We start from the raw sequence: 19,760 nt of genomic DNA, 5'->3' as shown, positions 1-19,760 counted from the left end.
CCGAGTCCATCAATATGTTTTGCAACAATAAGGTTGTGAAGGTCTTGGGAGAGCGGTTTGCTTTTACCCATTGTGAGATGTTTCTTGTGTGACACCTTGGTAACAAAAAGCCTTCTTATAGACCATCAATTTACTAACCCAGCTGATATCAGTTTGCACAGATAGGAGGTATAATTACTTACGGATTTCACCCAAAAGGAGAACGGGTGGTGGCTTGTGCTGTGCTGATGTCCCTTAAAGAACTAGAGAGCTAAGTGGCACACTGGATAGAAGAGCTCCAATCCTATGACTTCAAAATCATGCATAGGGTGTGTAGACACCATTCCAATGCCAACGTACTCTCAAGGCACCCCTGCTGAAAATGTGGACCACAGGAGGGGCATGAGGTGAAACTGTAGACACAGGGACAGGAGGATGCTGCTGTGAACTGAGTAGAGGCGGCTATTTGCTGGTAGCTTCAGGAGGTACAACATGAGGCTGATGCAGTGGGTAGAGGTGCAGCAGTGGCCACCTTGGGAGGATGTTGCAGTGCTTTGCACAGAAACGAACTGTATGTGAAGTTTCATACTCTTTGGCTGATTGATGGAAATGATGCAGAGGGTTCTGAAAGAAACAGCAAGATTCTGTGGGGAACACAAACCTCCACCATCGTTGCCAGGGTTTCTATTGGCACCAGTTCCAGAGGGATATGGAGGATTTCTGCTGCATGTTTTCCAGCTGCACAGTCAGGAAATGTCCCTCTGAATAGTCACATGTCCAGCTGCAACAGTTTCCAGTTGGGGCGTGTTGCTCTGCAGTGCAGGATTCCAAGTCCATGTAAAGTGTTGGTTTACTATTCCACAGTCTGGGTGGAACCCACATTGTTCCTTGTGAATCCTAGGTTCAACTATCGGATCGATTCTCCTCTCCAGAACCCTGGAGGATAGGTAGTATGATTGCCCTATAATTCGTACACCTTTTCGCTTTCCCCGTTATATAGGGAAATGAGATCACCTTCCCAGTTTGCCAGTCCAAGGGCACTGCCCCAAATCTACAAGCAGCATTGATGAGGCATGTTAACCATATGATTCCAACCTTGTACAGTGCCTGGATGAATCTTGTCCACCCCTGCAGCATTGCTTCTGTGAAGGTTTCTAACTGCTATATTTACCTCAGCTACAGAGATGGACTCCAAAACATCAGACATTTCTGGCATTGTCTTCTAAAGAAAAGGCATGTCCACTGCTTTAAGGAGTTCGTCAAAGCTCCTTTCATTGCTCAACAATATTCCCAGCAGAGGTCAATAACACTTGCTTACCAGACATTGTACATGAAAACTAAAGTGTATGTAGTGGTTCATCCCCACAATTATAGCTAAATTCAAAATGAAACTTCAATATGACATAGGATTCTGCTGACTCCTGGCTTCTTCAAAGTCTATTGGCCATGTGACCACTGGCTTTCTAACAGTAAGAAAAAAATAATGTAGACAAAGCTGTTAAAAACACAAACTAATTATGTAACCTTTCAGTGACATAAAGCAGATCTTTGGATTTAATGAAGATATGATACTTGGCCTTTAGTCCATTAACTGGTTTTTGTCATACTTGTCCTGTCATAGAAATACATCAGCTCTGAGCAGATGGCACCTTCACAGGTAGTGACTGATGTTCAAGGATGGGGACTGAGCATTCCCACAGTGTAATCTAGAATGGCTTTTGTGAGGGGGTGGGGTGCAAAGACAAAGTAAGTTGACTCAGTCACATTCCAATCTCAATAGATTTATAGGTTGAGTTCAGAAACATGCCTGAAGCATTGGCAAATTACAGTCATCAAGCAGCATTCTTCTGTACAAACAGAGGTTGCCTTTAAGTCACACTTAAGTGCTAGATGTTTGCTGCTAACCCATGACATCCTTTACAAACACAGATTTCTGCTGTAATAACAACAGGAAATTTTAACATGATCTACAAATTATTAATTCATCTAAAGATAAGATGTTAAGACAATACTGCCTTGACATGAATTACTATAGTGTTTTGTTGTCATCAAAGAACAAAATGGAGGCAACTCATCTGATTCCAACTGTTACTACAAAGCAATGATTGAGGACACAAACCATCCAAGCCATAAGATGTTCTATTCCCTAGTGTTTGGTAGGAGATATGACCGCATAAATGCACACACTATCAGTTTTTGCACACACTATCACCCTTGAGAATTAGAGCCTTATTAAAACACTACTTATATGATGTTGTGTTATACAGCTCAAATTTACATATTATGCTACACATTATTGGACTTGTTATACTGTTACACATAATATTGCACTTACTTTAATAATCATTCTGCATCTCAGTAAAATAATTCACCTTATTAGGGAGCCGAGCACTTAGTGATTTTGTTAGGATTTTTAGGGAGCAAGCAGTTTTGGCTCATATCTTGAAAACTTGAAAAAAGTCATACAGTGAAATTTTTTGCTACTTATTCTTTGGGTTCTCCTGAACAAAAAGCTCCAAGAACTATTTAGCTCTAACCACTTAGATTTATTTTGTGTTAATTTGAATAACATGCAAAACCTATTTCTGAGATCATGTCCTAGGCTTTTTGGCCTATCGTTACAATTTTGATGTCGAACTACTCAGCGGAATTTCTTGGGTTTGCCGTAATAAAAAGCCTCAAAAACATTTAGCTCTGCCCCCTTAGATTTTTTTTGTTGCTGATTTGCATAACACACAAAAAATAAGCATATATATTTTGTAAATAATGGGTACATCTTTTTCTCATGCTTTGTTTCCTTACACCCAAAGAATTTGTCTTTTCAATTATTTAGCTAGCGCCACCCACTCACATGCATTGAACTTGCATAATATGCAAAACCTCCTTTTTCTAGGATTTTTGCTATATCTTCAGAATTTTTGTGTCATATTACTCAGCAAACTGATGAGATTTCATAACAATATGGCCACCATGTGCCAAACAATGAATATATGAATGAATGCCTTTATTGTCACTATACACATGTACAATGAAATTAAGAGCCACTCCTTTTTATTTCGTGCCAACATGTACATAAAATAAACAAGAAGAATAAACAAGATAAATAAGATAAATAATAAATAAATAAACAAGATAAACATATAAACAAGCAAGATAAATAAACAAGATAAACATATAAACAAGCAAGATAAATAAACAAGATAAACATATAAACAAGCAAGATAAATAAACAAGATAAACAAAATATTGGGGCGGAGGGGGGAGGTACTATGAGATGCACAGTTTTGAGACACTATATACATATACTGTGAATTCAGTACATGTATGTGTTTAGAATGGTAATAGCTTTTGGGAAAAAAACTATTCTTAAATCTATTAGTCCTTGTTTTGATGCACCTGTAACGTCTCCCTGAGGGCAACATATTGAACAGATCAGAGCCAGGGTGAGAGCTGTCCTTAATAATGGTTTTTCCTCTGCTGAGGCAACGGGAAGTGTAAATATCCATCAAGGAGGGCAGAGGGCAGCCAATGATCTTCTGTCCTGCTCTTATTACTCTCTGAAGCCTCTCCCTGTCTGCCGCGGTGCAGCTACCGTACCACACCTTGATACAGTATGTCAGCAGGCTCTCGATGGACGAGCGGTAGAAGATCAGCAGCAGATTGGGGTCCAGATTGTACTTCCTGAGAACCCTCAGGAAGTGTAGCCACGTTTGAGCCTTCTTAATAACCGCTGTGATGTTGTCCGTCCAGGAGATGTCTGCAGAAATAAGGACGCCAAGAAACTGGAAGGTGTGGACCCTCTCCACACACTCACCATTTATGAAAAGGGGGGCTAGTTCAGTGTAGTGCTTCCTGAAGTCTACAATGAGCTCCTTGGTTTTCTTGGTGTTGTATGGCAGAGCTTCATTTTCATAAACAGCTGTAAGACAGGGCTATCATTTAAATATAACCACCAGATTTGTTTGTTAGGTCCCATTTCCCACCACCTACTCTTGCAAATGAAATGACCCATTACGACCCGGGCTTTAATAAATGAATTTACCTTTTGGTTTATATATTCACAACTGTAGGAAATATAATAGAACTTGTTATAGCAGCAGAGTTCCTGAGTCCTCCTGCATCATTTTGCCATATTGTTTAATTATTTTTGGCAAAGTCAAATTTTTGACATCTTTCACTTACTGAAAAAAAATCTTTTTCAAACTAGTCCTAGGCCGTTCATGTGATCAGCATTAAATGTTAAATGTACCAAGTAGAGGTTTTGGTGACATATTTCAAGTTCAAGTGGGTTTTTATTGTCATTTCTCTATATAGGTTGTATACATTAGAATGAAATTTTGTTTCTTCAGGACCATGGTGCAACACTGAACAGTACGCAAGACTATGTATAGTCCAAATACACAACAGTGCAAGACACAACGAGTGGAAGACAATAAATATACAGACCAGGACAATAATTACACAGGACAATATATACACAGAACATGGGCTGTAAACGGTAAACTATTTTGAAGTGTAGCACAACAAGTAGCAGCAATATTGGCAGCAAAAACTAGTTCCATAATATTTGCTATTATCACAGACTCGAGTGTACTATATCTATGGAATCCTTGGGAACAGACGAACAAAACGTATATCTCAAATTTCCGCTTATAAAAATGTTCCGCTATCTTGGATTTTTTTGTAAAACCTACTTTTGCAAACTAGTCGTAGGATTTTCATCTGATAGGGACCAACCCGGTGCCAAACAAATCTATGGAGTCTCACTATCAGAAGTTATCAAAAAAAGTTTGAACTTTCAACTTGAGGTAGCTACGGTATGCAAAAACACAGGAAGCAGGCGTGGCCACTTTTACGTAAATGGCTATAACTCTTGAACGTAATGAGATATCTTCATCTAATTTGGCATGCTTATGTTTGAGGACAATCTATGGTGGCACAGAAAATTTGCCATATGGTAGCGCTATAATACCAAAAAACTTTAAGTTGGCTGTAACTATGGAACTGTTGATCCGATTGACTTCCAAATTTGCATAAAGTGTCTGTATCTCAGGTAACATCACTGTCTGTAAGCACATTCACGTATGTTGAAAAACATGGCCGCCATCTGCTAATCAAATTTCCGTAGCTATTAGACAAGGTTACCAATGGCTGATTGGAATGAAACTTGGTGAACCTATTTGACTCTTGGTCTAAGCAGTTTGTGCAAAATTTTAATGAAACTGGCCACAAGGTGGCACTATTATGATTTTTGTCTGTGTTAACGGTTGTATAAAACACAGTGTTTTGAACAAACACAACTAATATGTATCACATGATTGGTCTTCTTATTCTGAACATATTTGCCTCAAGAACCATTGGTGTCTGTCAAACTGTTTGGTAAATATTTCAGATAATGTTAAAAACCTCCTTTTGTGAACTACTCATAGGTTTTTTGCTCCTGAAATAAAACTGTTGTAGAACAATACTTTGGACATCTTAGATCAAAAGTTATGAAAAAAAGTTGATCTTTTGATTCACCCTCGCAAGGCCACATCAAAAGGTTTGAAGTGGGTGTGGCCACTTTTACTTAAATGGCTGTAACTCTTGAACGGAATAAGACTTTTTCACCAAATTGGTAAATTTATGTAGGGTCCACCTCTGAACCTCATGCAAGGGTTCAGAGGCTGTATCTCTGCAAGGCTTTGGCATATTGACACCAAACTTTATGTGTGCCATTTTGACCCCACACTGACCACATCACATCAATTTCGTCACAGCGGCACTTATTGGTCAAATATGATAAGCAATTAAATCATATAACAATTGTTTATTTATGAATGTTCAATCATTTTGCCTAAAATTGTATACAAATATCTAAAATTTGTATGCCAAACACAAAGAGGACACTACAGTGTGTTACCATGTGCGATGGCAACCTCATATCTCTAAAAACAATGACATTAAAAGGAATAATAATTTATCGCTAATGCTAATGCTTTACACATCCGCTACTCATAAAATGGATACTCCAATTCAAATCTCCAGTTCATATGAAGACGCTTGACAAAGTTGAGTAACAAATCTGAGAAATGGCTGAATGTAAGATGAAAAATAGATTTATTGTGAATATCTGAAATATGCATGCTCAGTTAAATGCTAGTGCACTCTGCCAGTGGATGTCTCCCTTCCTCCACAGTCAGCACGTGCTCCAGAATTCTCACTGACTCTTTAGACCCTTACATGTGCCCAAACTTGGGGCCACGCACACGCATTCATGGCTTTCTGGCAAGGGTGGACTGACTGTCTATTCTGTGGCTGATTTGGCCACAGCTAATGCTAACAGAAACAGTAAGTCTTCTCCAGAACCATGAAGCTTGGTCAGTTTTGTAAATTTTGGTCAGTTTTGTTCTACTGTGGCACAATGAAACTACAGACTAGACGTAAACTTCTCAGAAAGCATGGGCCTAAACAGAGTATAAGTGGTGATACAGGCCACGCCTTTAAGTTGACACATTCAAATGATAGCATTTCTACACCGTCAAACCAAAATGTCTGAAAGTTGGTATGCATGCCTTGTTGCTCATGGAGAGCAAAAAAGTCTCAAGTACCCATAATGTCCGCATTATGGATTTTTTTCTACAATGATCATTTGTGGAAACCTACAAAAATGACTTAAAATCTGCCATTGATCTAAATGCATTGAAATGCATTGAATCTGTGGGATACATTTCTCTACCATATCAATTTTGAAATGGTCTGCAATCTTGAGGAGAAATCCGCCATTGCTGCTTGCAGCTATATTTTCATAGTATTTTTTTTTTTATATTTGAAACTTGAAAACTGGGTAGGCTGAAACAAGTAAGAATCCCAATGCACATGCCTAATTGAATCTTGAATCTTGATATTTTTCAGACCTTCCTTTTCAATGTAAAACTGTTTAAATGATTGTAATTTAGTCACTCATTCCAGTGAGGACCAGTCACACTTGGACACCACACACTTGTATCATAGCAGAGGGTACTCCTTTTCTTCTTGTAACTCCCTAACAAGGAAGAAATGTGATTGACCTGTTATATTAGCCAAATATCCTAGTAAGTTCCCACTCTGCTAAGGAAATACTAAGTAAACAGTATTTTTTTTGTAATGATCCATGTATCATTGTATGTCACAGGTGTTCACAGACATCAGCCCCATGATCTTTCAAGCTTCTATTCCCTGCCCTCAGGAGGAGTTGGCCAAATTACCCCATCCATGGGTTGGTAAGTTCCAAACATCTATTTTGTATCTCAACTAACATTTCTTAAATAATCTACACACCAAATTACACTGCCTTTAAGAGGTTAATAGCTCAGGACTTTGTCATTCAGATCTCTATCATTCAATAGCTACATTGTTTACATCCTTGATGTGTCTTTGGTGGGTGCTATATAAGTATGCAGTACATATACATTTATGTATAGTAATATAGTCCTCCACAATGTATTCAAAAAGTATTCAGACCACTTCCCTTTTCACAAACACATACACACACACACTCACACACACATATATGCATATATTTATTTGTTTGTTTGTTTGTTTGTTTGTTTATTACAAAGGTTGTCATGTTGGTAGGTGAACTTTCACCCCAATCTGAGGGCATAGATGCTAGTTGAGTTGATTTTCTTAAAGGATGTCTCCACACTTTGATCATCTCCTTGACTCTGACAAGCTTTCCAGTAGCATGATGCTGCTACCACATTGCTTCACCATAAGGATGCGACAGAGCAGTGCCCGGCTTCCTCCAGATATAACCTTCGGCATTTAGGTTTCACAAGATCAAAAATCTTGTTTTTCACACCCTGAGAATTATTTTGGTGCCTTTTGGCATACTCATGCAAAACAGTTCAACTTCAGTTAAATTTAGTTTGTTTAGCACTTTTAACAACAGTTGTTGTCACAAAGCAGAATCTGAATGTACAGTCCCCTCCAAAATTATTGGAGCTACTTTGGAGCAGCATTGGAGCTACTGTTGTATATCCCTTACTTGCAATAACTGCATCAAGCCAGAGACCCAGTGACATCACCAAATTGTTGCATTCTTTTTTTTTAATGTTTTTCCAGGCTTGAACTGTAGCTTTTTTTTAGTTGTATGTTTTGGGAGGTTTCTTCCTTCAGTCTCTTCTTCAGGAGGTGAAATGCATCCTCAACTTGTTTAAGGTCTGGTGATTGACTTGGCCACTCTAAAACATCTACTTTTCCCCCTAATGAAGTAATTTGTTGTGTTGGCAGTGTGTTTTGGGTCTGTGTCTAGCTGCATGATGTTCCTCCCAATTAGATTAGATGAATTTTTCTGTAAATTGATTAGTTACATCATCAATTCCAGAAGCAACCATGTAAGCCCAAGCCATGACACTGTCTCCACCATGCTTGACTACTGAGTTTGTGTGTTTTGGATCATGAGCAGATCTCCACACTTTGGCCTTTTCATCACTTTCGTAGAGGTTATTCTTGGCTCCAGAACTGGCTCGCCTCTGTATATTTGGCCATCCAATTCTTACTGCTGATGAGTGGTTTACATCTTGTGGTACGGCCTCTATATTTCTGCTCTTGAAATCTACTTTGAACACTGGATGGTGATACCATCCAGTGTTAGTGGAGCTGTGGAGGTTGTTGGTGAGGTCACTGACTGGTGTTTTTTTTTTTTTCTTCCACTTTTTCTTCACAGCTCTCACAATGTTTCTGTCATAAACTGCTGTTGTTTTCCTTGGCAGACCTGTTCAATGTCTGGTTGGTAGTAGAATTTTTATTTTTTTTTTTACTTTCAGGACCTTGTTGTATTGGCTACGGCCAAGGCTTGGTCAATGGGTCTGATTGATTTTCCCTCTTTTCTCAGCTTCAAACTAGCTTGCTTTTCTCCCATAGCCTGCTATCTTGTCTTCATATTGGTTTATCCTTTTTAACAAAAAATGCAATCTTCACATGTGAAAAACAGGGCTCAAGCCAAGAGTAGACATTCAGAGCTATTTATTGTTTAAACAATCAATCTAAAAGAGCACACCTGAGCAACAAGACTGAAATTCCTGTCACATGTTCCAATATTTTTGTTTACTTGAAAAATGAGTGGGTTCACACAAAATGTCAAACATTCTAAGCTGTTTAACACATCTAGATGTAAATATCAGTAAATGAAAGCTGACAGTCTGATCTATTGTCTCATATTTATCTAAAATCCAAATGTCTTAAGTGTATAGCAAAATCAAAAGAATTTGCCTTGCTGTTCCAATACTTTCAGAGGGGATTTTAGATTTAGAGCCCTAATGAGCAAGCCAGAGGCACCGTTGGCAAGGAAAAACTTAAAAAAGTTTTTATAAAAGGGAAACCCAAACTTAAAAGGGAACCCATCCTCTTCTGGTTAACACTAGACAGTGGGATTATAAATCATTACTCTTCTACAACTGTATAATATAAAGTAGGGACTAGTGGTGTATTTGCGGTTATACGCACATATATGACATACGCTTAATTTTTTCCCAGGGCTGTTTGCGTATAACGATATAACTTGCGTATAACGTATAACTTCTAAAGGTAAATTTTATTGTGATCTCGACATAAAAAGTTGTTTTCTCATGATCTTCACATAACAAAAAGTAATTTTCTCATGATCTTGACATAACAAATGTTGTTTTCTCATGACATCATTTTATCATGCGAAAATCTTGTGCCTTGTGAATGGGACTGGTGTTGCATGTATGCTGGCATCTTCGCCATCATAAATGTAATAATTGCCCACTGAAGAGATAGACTTTATCTCCGTATTAAGAGAGAGGGGTGTCCCTTTCTCAAGTGTTGGACACTAATGTGGAAATTGTCACTGACAGACATGGAGCTATTTTAGCCTGGGTAATAGTAAACCACTTTTTTTTAGGACTACACCACTGGTAGGGACATAACCAAAATAAGGCTGCAAAAACTGACAAAATCAAAAAAATTCTATAATAAAAACAAGCTGCTAACAGATTTCATCATTGGGTAGGTTGACCATGCTGTGAAGCACGCTGTGGCATTTGATGGAATTTTGATTGAAAATGGCAGAGCACATTACAGAGAAAGCAGTACAGTAATGTTTTACATTACACTGTGCTGTTCACATCATGACATAACTTGTCTTTTCCTGTGAACAATAGTTCAATTTGTAATCATTCATTTGTGGAAGCACAGTTGGCTTGAACTATGGTCTTTAATCCTTAAACGCATACCTTGTGTCGTTAGCCACTCGGGACGTCATTCAGTACCCTCCCCCTCATTAATTTTTTCACATTAGACCTCCGATTTCTTAGTATTCCTCAATCTATTTATTATCAACAATATAACAAGAAAAAATGTATAAAACTGTCAAATAATATATGTTTTATAATTAATTTATTGTAAAAAGTCTCTAGGGTCGCTACTGACCCAAGGTATGTAATGGTGTATGTTTTTCTGAGCAACACTACTGAATCTCTCACGACTCAATAAGTGCAATTCACTTTCATTCCTCAAGCTGGGAATGTTTGGTAAACAATGATGATGTAATGAGTCAATCATAATTACCCCAGACTTAAAAGAAATGTTACAAAAATTGACATGGTTCAGCCATTTACTGCAGAACAAGTTTCTAATCAAATTCTAGCTTCATTTGATGGTGGATCTGATGAAGAAGCTTTCAGCAAACAAACAATTGATTTTGATGATTATGAACACGATAATAGCCTCGAATGATCCAGTTCCTGAAAATGAGACAGATGCTGAATTTACCGGGGATCTAAATAGCATTGAATCAGTCAGGTTTCATTGGCTACTCTGAGATAATGTCTCTCTAGTACCTAATATGTTAACATTACATATATATTTGTGACTAAATATTGCCATTTTATATATATATATACAATCTTGAATTTTTTTCATAATTATGTCAGCACCATTGGCAAATATAATGTCGGGTGCATATAGTGCTATGATAATAGTTTTTTGCCTGCAAAAATTCAGGTCCCTGTTTGCTTGTCAACATTGGATTTTATGCTCCTCAATATTCTAGCCATATTTACATCCCTATATTTCTAAACGTAGTGGTCCTTTCCAAATGAAACTTAGTGGTTATATTCCACACATCTCACAAGCTACAAACAAGAATGGAGAAATATAGTATAGGGAATTGTCTACAATTTTTCAACATACGAATAGTAGAGTAGTAAAATTGATGATTTTTTAGATTTCACACCTTAAACTACGTGTAGAAGCATTATTTGGTATTGTTACGCCACGGCCAGCAGATGGCACTGTGGCGCTGCTTACTAGAGACTGAACTATGTGAAGCGGACACGTGAGGTTTGTTTTGGTTTGTTCGCTTCATGTTTGAGTTTGTCGTTAATTTGCCCCAGGTGTCCATGTTTAGTATTAATTATGTTGGGTATTTAAACCCCTCTGGTGGCGGCACATGTCGCGCGATATTATTTGTAGGTAGATACCTGAGAGTCGCCAGTATTGAGGGTGTAGCATCTAAGTTTAGCATGCTAAGCGGTCTTTGTTGTCGTGGTCCTTTTCCTGGCTCGATTCTTGCTTAATTTTTACTCACCAGTTCCGTATAGACCGCGCTCCCTGTGTTTGGTTTTTGTTTGTTTGTTTATGAATAAAGACAGTGCTCCTGTGCTTACTTCCTGCCCACTGTCCTTTTTCGATAAGGTATCCACAAAGATATCAGTGCCATCAGAACCAAGCACTATATACCAATCAGCCATAACATTAAAGTCACTGACAGGTGACATGAATAACACTGATTATTTTGTTACATTCGCACCTGTCAAGGGGTGATGCTCTGGGCAATGTTCTGCTGGGAAACCATTGGTCTTGGCATTCATGTGGATATTGTTCAAGGTGTTGTCTTGACCTCTAAATTCCCCATAGGTCAATCCAATCGAGCATCTGTGGGATGTGCTGGATAAACAAGTCCAATCCATGGATTCCCCCCACCTCACAACTTACAGGACTTAAAGGATCTGCTGCTAACATCTTGACTCCACAAGACCTATGTCTCAGTGGTCAGAGCAGTTTTGGTGGCACAAGGGAGATGTACACAATATTAGGCAGGTGGTTTTAATGTTATGGCTGATAGGTGTAAAGATCCAGCTAGTTACCAGTTTATATCTACAATATTGAACTTTCTATGAGCATCTGAAAAGTGCTTCAGAATGAATTTATGTAAATGTAACATTTTTCACCATTTTGAAGGCCCATATTTCAGAGATTAAAACAGAGCATACAGTGAATATAAGAAGTCTACACACGCCAGTTAAAAACAGGGCCATCATTTCTGCAGTGCGACTGCACCAGGCCCTGCCCTCTAGGGGCAGCTAGGGGAAATGTTTAAAATAATAATTTAACAAATGAAATAAAAAATGAAACATCCTGATTGATTTCAATGTTTTAGTTGCTTTTTGAAGTAAGATTTAATTCTAAAACATTATCTGAGCTATATAAGGCACAATTTTTTTGTTTTTTTTTTAGTGTGTGATGCTAATTTGTGTAGTCACCTACCTAATTGTTTAAAAAAGGTGATAAGCAGAGAATGAGAGAGGTTTAGAAAGTCAATTTCTGGAGTATAAAAAAAGGGGAAAAAAACAAGAATTAAAGGCATCTTTAGAAGGCTTATTGGATCAATTTATAAGACAATGTGTGGAAACAAGGATTGAGAAGTACGAAACAGAACAGGTTGGAGTGAGAAAAGGAGCAGGAAGAGGAACATGCAGGCTTAGCTGAGATCCTGATGTGGGAAGAGATGCTGTTGTTAGGAAAAATAAAAAACTTACAATAACCTGGTCACATAAGCGTGTACACCCTTTTATAACTGGGGATGTGGCTGTGTTCAGAATGAACTAATCACATTCTAAAGTAATTATTATACAGCGGTCATCGATGAAATTATTCTGATTAACCCCAAATTAAGATCAGCTGTTTCAGCAGGATTTACTTCTTGGAATGCTGAAGCCATGGCCCACAAAGAGCTTACAATGCATGCATGGTATTTCACTGTTGAAAAGAATCCATCAGGAGAGGGGAATAAAAGAATTTCAAAAACATTAAATGTACCATGGAACAACGTGAAGGCCATCATCAACAAATAGATAAAATGGGGCACCACGCGATATTCTTCGTGATATCACGAAGAATAGGACATCCCTCCAAAATTTACAAAAGGAGAAGATAAAATCTTACCAGGGAGGCTGCCAAAAGACCTACAGCAACATCAAGGAGCTGCAGGAATATCTGACAAGTACTTCTTACTCTGTGCATGTGACAATTTCTCCAATTCTTCACTTGTCTGGGCGTTGGAGTAGGGTGGCTAGAAAGAACCCCTTTCTTACAAAAAACATCCAAGCTCAACTAAATCATCCCAAACCATGTGGCAAAATGTGTTTCGGTCTGATGAGACCAATTCCAGAAGGCATAATAATTCCATAATTCCAAAAGGTTTGTTTGCACCACCAAAAGATCACCATACCCATGTTGAAGTGTGGTGGTGGTAGCATAATGCTTTAGGGCTGTTTTTCTTAAGCCAGTATTTGGGCTTTTATCAAGGTGGAGGGAATCGTGAATACCTACAAATACAAAGATTTTAGTGCAAAACCGTCAGGTGTCTGCTAGTAATCTGAGGATGAAAATTAAATTTCACCCTACAGCATGACAATGACCCAAGCATACATCCAAATCAACAAAGGAATGGCTTAACCAAAAGATAAATGTTTTTGAATGACCTAGCCAGAGCACTGACCTGATTCCAACAAAAAATCTGTGGGGTGACCTGAAGCGGGCTGTGTACAGGAGTTGCCCTTATAATTTGATGGATCTAGAAGACATTTGCAAGAAAGAGTGTGATAATATTGCCAGGTCAAGATGTGCTTTGCTGAATGACTCTTACCTCAAAAGACTGAGTGGTGTAATAAAATCAAAAGCTTCTTCAACAAAGTATTAGTTTAGGGTGTGTACAAATATCCAGGCAGGTTATTATATGCCCCCCTTCCCCCAAATGTTTCAGATTTTTTTTTTCCATTTAATTTTTTTTACACTGTAATTTCATACTGAGTGTGGAAAAAGTTCTGACATGATTTATCTTAGTTTCCAACAGGAGCCATAGTGGTAAAAGTGCGTCACGATTGAGAGCATCAAAACATCCTAGCTTACCAAATCCCTATCCCTATACTAATAAAGACTCCAGATACGCACATTTACCTTTAAATAAACTATTTAACAAAATGCCTACACCTAAAAAAAGCTAAACATAAAGTTTTTCAAACTAGAATTAAAGACTAGTCTTTATTATTCTAGATACGGATAAATAACGTGCAACTTTTGAGTGAAGAGAGGTTTGCCCTGGTACTGTGTGGTGAGACCATTGGGGGAGAGGCTTTATAATGCATTGCCTTTTGATGAGAAGTGGCTTTGATCTGGGAAACTCTACAATAAACATCTGATTGGTGCAGCAGATATGGTTGTCTTGGTTGTCACTCTGGCAGGTTTCCTAATCTCCACAGGAAATTTAGAGTTTTTGATCATCTCCCTGCCTAAAGTCTTTCTTCCCCGTTTGCTCTGTTTAGCTGGAATGCAGCTATAGGATAAGTCTTTGTGTTCAAGTCACTGAGCTCTTTGGGCGCTTCAAAGCCATATGAACACTTCCACAGGAACACTTCCTCAGATCTGTGCCAATCCTTTATTGTAGGTAGATAGGTCATTCTTTTGATCTCAAGACTTTATTCTTCCTCTGACATACACTGTCAGCTGTGGGTTTATAGACAGATGTGTAACATTCCAAATCATGCCTAATCAACAAGTAAACATTATTCAAGTTGTCTCAACAAGATATTGTTTTGAATATTAGTGTGTGTGTGTGTGTGTGTGTGTGTGTGTGTGTGTGTGTGTGTATATATATATATATATATATATATATATATATATATATATATATATATATGTGTGTGTGTGTGACAAATTTTACATAATTTTACAAATTATATAAAAAAGGATACATTATCATAAAATAAATGTAAAATAAAAAAAGGAAATTGATGAGGTCTGAATATTTTCTGAATACATTGTTGATTTCTTTTGTATAATATTTTTTCAGGAGAAGTGAAATTGTGACTGACAATTGTGCCTTATGTGTCACAAGACTCAAGTCAGTATGAATAACACACCACATGTACAGTAGCTACAACTGGACTACTTACAGTATATTACTTTGTTTTCCTCCATGAAATGTAGCTGAATTCTTGGTATTTATCCTTTCAGAAAATAAATTCATTTGTAGATTGGAACAGTGAAAAACTATTATAATATATAATAGTTTATTTAATTATTATATTATTTTATAGAGAGACAAATAATGAAATAAACTGAAGAAAAAATAGCTTTTTCTCAGACCATTCTTGGGTGGAACCTCTGAAGAACTCTATCTTCTTACATGTGAACAATTAAAAATCATGCTAAATCGTGATAAATTAATGTACTCATGCATATCCAAATATGCAATAATAGTATCATAAAAGTATCTATACATTTAAAAACCTGGAAAATATTTTATGCATTTAAGGTTTTAAACTTATTTTCAATTAGAAATTTAGCATGAGCGATCATATGTTTGACTATCAGTAGAAGAAGAAGGTTTTCTTGCATGGTTTAGTCAATTTCCATTCAGCAGACTTCCCAGTATGTGCCATATCCTGTCTAAATTATAGCCTAAGGAAGATTTGCAGAAACTTTAAAAATTATAAGTCACTCTTTGTGATGTGTAATTTAAAGGGCCATCATGCAGAAGCCCTACGAGGTCATGCAGTGTTATTTCTTTCTTTCTTGTTTTCTCATGATCACGACTTAATTTTGCTCATGATCTCCATATAAAAAAGTTGTTTTCTTGTGATCATGACTTAATTTTCTCATGATCTCCACATTGTGAGCTTGACATAACAAAAAGCTGTTTTCTCATGACGTCGTTTTATCAGGTGAAAATCTCCCGCCTTGTGAATGGGACTGGTGTTGCATGGATCTTGGTGTCTTTGCCATTGGCATCATACATTTTATAACCGGCCACTGCAGAGATTGACCTTATATGCATATTAAGAGAGAGGGGTGTCCTTTTCTCAAGTGTTGGACACTAATGTGGAAGTTGTCAAACACTGACAGACATGGAGCTAGTTTGAGTGAGTCCATGATCAAAGTAAAAACAAATATGTTCATCCATGATGCTGTGGGTTTGCCCTAAGCTTTTGCTGCCTCCAGAACAATAAAACCAACATGTTAAGTACACAGTCATGATCACTCGAAAACAACTTTTATGTCTATATCATGAGAAAATAATTACTTTATGTCAACATCATGAGAAAATTAAATCGAGATCACAAAAAAAGGTCTAGGTCACGCATGTAACCCTGTTTCCTGAGGGGGACGTCTGGTTTAAACATGTAACCCAGTTCCCTGAATGAGACGTTGCTTGAGCTCCACGCTGTGGGAAGCACCCTCACGCATGACCAGCATCTGAAGCTTGTGTATCGTGCCTATTTATAGGCCTGCCGTGACGTGACAATTAAACGCATTGCGTGATATAAAAAAACGGCACCTGTGAACCGCGCCGTCAGCCTCTATTATCTGAAGCGAAGATGCAATTCACAGGCATGCCCCAGTACGAGAAAGCTACGCAATGTCTCCTTCCCTTCTCGGGGAACAGGGTTACACCCGGCAGCAGCTGGCCCAGATCCGCAAGGCTCTGAAACCCAACTACCTTCAGCCGAGAAGAGAATGAGCCTTGAGCAGAGCTGCCTAATTATAAGACTTTCACAATACACACAGTCAGACCCCTCGAGGGCTGCCCTGGCATACTCCATTCCTAGACATTTCACACAGAAAGTGCATTCGCCCCCCCAATGTGACGAAATGGGAGCAAGGCATGACACACTTCCTGAATTCTCTGAACTCACTGTTTGTGAGTGTTACACAAACAATCGATATGTAGTCTCACTGAAGATAATAAGGCTGATGGCGCGGTTTACAGGTGCAGTTTTTATATCACGAGACATACTTAATGGCGCGGTTTACAGGTGCAATTTTTATATCACGAGACATGCTTAATTGCCACGTCACCTGATCACAGCAGGCCTATAAATAGGCATGATGTTAGACAAGCTTCAGATGCCGGTCACGTGCGTGGTTCCCACAGTGTAGAGCTCACGGAAAGTTGAGTTCCCTTTGAAAGGGAGATCACAAGAAAACAACTGTTTATGTGGGGATCATAAGAAAATCATGAGAAAATCATCATGAGAAAACAAAAAAGAAAAAAAAACAATAATTCATGGCCTCTTAGTGATTCTGAACCATCATGTAGAGCACTATCTAACTCAAAATCATATATATATATATATATATATATATATATATATATATACATACACACACACACACACTCAGCAGCAAAAAAAGAAACGTCCTCTCACATTCAACTGCTTTTATTTCCAGCAAATTTCTTATTAATATTCAAACAAATATGACAAATATTCAACCACTGAGACATAAACTGAACAAGTTTCACAGACATTTGACTAACATAAATGGAATAATGAGTCCCTGACCAAAACGGGCATCAATATCAAAGTAACAGTCAGTATCTGGTGTGGCCACCTGCTGCTTCAAGTACTACAGTACATCTCATCCTCATGGACTGCACCAGATTTGTCAGTTCTTGCTGTGAGATGTTCCTCCACTTTTCTACAAGGCATTTGCAACTTCTCGATCACGTCTGAGGGGACACGTGGTTACATGTAATTTTCCATTGCAAGGACAATCAGCTGTCCTTCCTGTCTCCCTGTAGCACTATGATAGGTGTCTTACATTACAGACATTGCAGTTTATTGCTCTGGCCACATCTGCAGTCCTCATGCCTCCCTGCAGCAAGTCTATAGCATGTTCATGCAGGTGAGCAGGAACCCTAGGCAGCTTTCTTCTGCTGTTTTTCAGAGTCAGTAGAAAGGTCTCTTTAGTGTCCCAAGTTACTGTGATCTTATTTGCCTACTGCCAGTGAACTGTTCGTGCCTTAAGGACCTTTACCCAGGTGCATGTGCAATAATTGTTTATGGTTCATTGAACAAGCATGAAAAACATTGTTTAAACCCTTTCCAATAAATATCTGTTATATATATATATATATATATATATATATATATATATATATATATATATATATATATATATATATATATATATATAAGCACCTGCTCATTCATGCAGTTATTCAGTCAGCCAGTGTGGCAGCAGCACTATGCATGAAATCATGCAGATACAGGTCAAGAGTTTCATATTCACGTCAAAAGTGGAGAGTTGAAGATTAGAAAAAGATCAGGCGATGTTTTTCCAATCTTCAACTGTCCAGATAAAAATAAGTAGATTAGTGGTAATAAGACACAGGTGCAAATCATCACGTGTTACCTGCAGATTCGATCCACCACCTCACCGTTCATTGCTGATGCTGGACCAAGGCCCTGCCACGGCTGGACCACAACCTTTTTGAACGCGCTGACATCAACCATTGGACCAGGGCGTGATCGGAAGAGAGGGTAAAACAGTAGCCCAGTATAGTGAGGGTGAGGATGTCCCCTTGAAGGCCAGACACTCCTTCTTGATCATACTGTACTTGGTCTCCCTTACCAACAGCTTCCATCTGATGTACAGCATGAGGCACTCCTCCCCCTCCACAGTATGGAACAAAAGGGCCCCAGCCCTCTGTCCAATGTGTCAGTCTGCAGAACAAAATGGAGGGAAAAGTCATGAGAATACAATACACAAAAATACTTTTACCTGGCCGAAAGCCTGCTCACACAGCTCCAGCCACTTGACCTGATCTGGTGCTCTCTTTATTGTGAGGTCAGTTAGAGGGCTGGTGTACAAAATTATGTACAAACATCGGGTAATAGCTAGCCAGCCCCAGGAACTGCCTCACCCCCTGTTTGGTCTTGGGCAGGTCAAAATCACTGCTGTCTTATCAATTTGGGGACAAACCTGCCCATGGCTCAAGTGGAAACGTGGGTTTGCTCTGAGTCCCACCTGTCTCAAGGATCTCAGGACAACCCTCATATTTTGTAAATACCACTGCCAATCATTACTATAAATGATTATGTCATCTAAATAAGCAGCAGTGATTGTGCTGTACAGATGGAGTATGAGACATTGAAACTGGGGCTCCAAACAACCCAAACAATGTGGAAAAGTGTGGATTTTTCTGTAGATATTGGAGTCAAGGGAATCTGCCAATACTCCTTGGTTAAGTCCAGTGTTGAATAAAAGTGAGTTGTGCCTAACCTATTGAGCAGTTCATCAATGTGAGGACTCACTGCCCTAACCCTAAGTCCACACAAAAACAGACTGACCCGGTTCCAATCACTATGAGACTCCTTGATTATTCCCATGTCAATCATAGCCTTGAGTTCATCCTGAAACACATTTTTTGTGTTCAGGTAACAGGTAGGGGCGGCTGTGTACAACCACACCTGGAGGAGTCTCAATGTGGGGCTCTATGAGGTCCATGCGACCAGGTAGAGACAAAATCACATAGGAAAAATCCCCTTGCAACTTGTGGAGGCTTTCCAGTGGCTCGGTTTGGTTCAGTTCATCTCAGCTCAGCTGTCACCCATACACACACAACCACAGACACATCGGCCTCGCTCACTGAGAGAAAGAGAAAAGACAGAAAACCAGCATGTTAAATAAGAATCTACAAATTAGAGACAGGTGTGGCATGTTAATTT

General features: G+C 38.5%; 1 protein-coding gene across 14 annotated transcripts in view; it reads left to right on the top strand.

Moving 5' to 3' along the window:
* The window catches only part of tcf7 (transcription factor 7), a 90,317-nt gene that overhangs the window by 36,187 nt on the left and 34,370 nt on the right, over positions 1 to 19,760 (top strand). For all 14 annotated transcript variants that reach the window (XM_053688000.1, XM_053688001.1, XM_017492524.3 and 11 more), the window contains exon 5: positions 7,133 to 7,220. In XM_053688000.1, the coding sequence (XP_053543975.1) occupies positions 7,133 to 7,220 (88 nt within the window). The remainder of the gene's footprint in view (positions 1 to 7,132; positions 7,221 to 19,760) is intronic.

This window comes from Ictalurus punctatus, chromosome 18, assembly GCF_001660625.3.
Source record: "Ictalurus punctatus breed USDA103 chromosome 18, Coco_2.0, whole genome shotgun sequence".
NCBI lineage: Eukaryota > Metazoa > Chordata > Actinopteri > Siluriformes > Ictaluridae > Ictalurus > Ictalurus punctatus.
The sequence above is the reverse complement of the archived record's forward strand: the minus strand, read 5'-3'. Positions and strand labels throughout refer to the sequence as shown.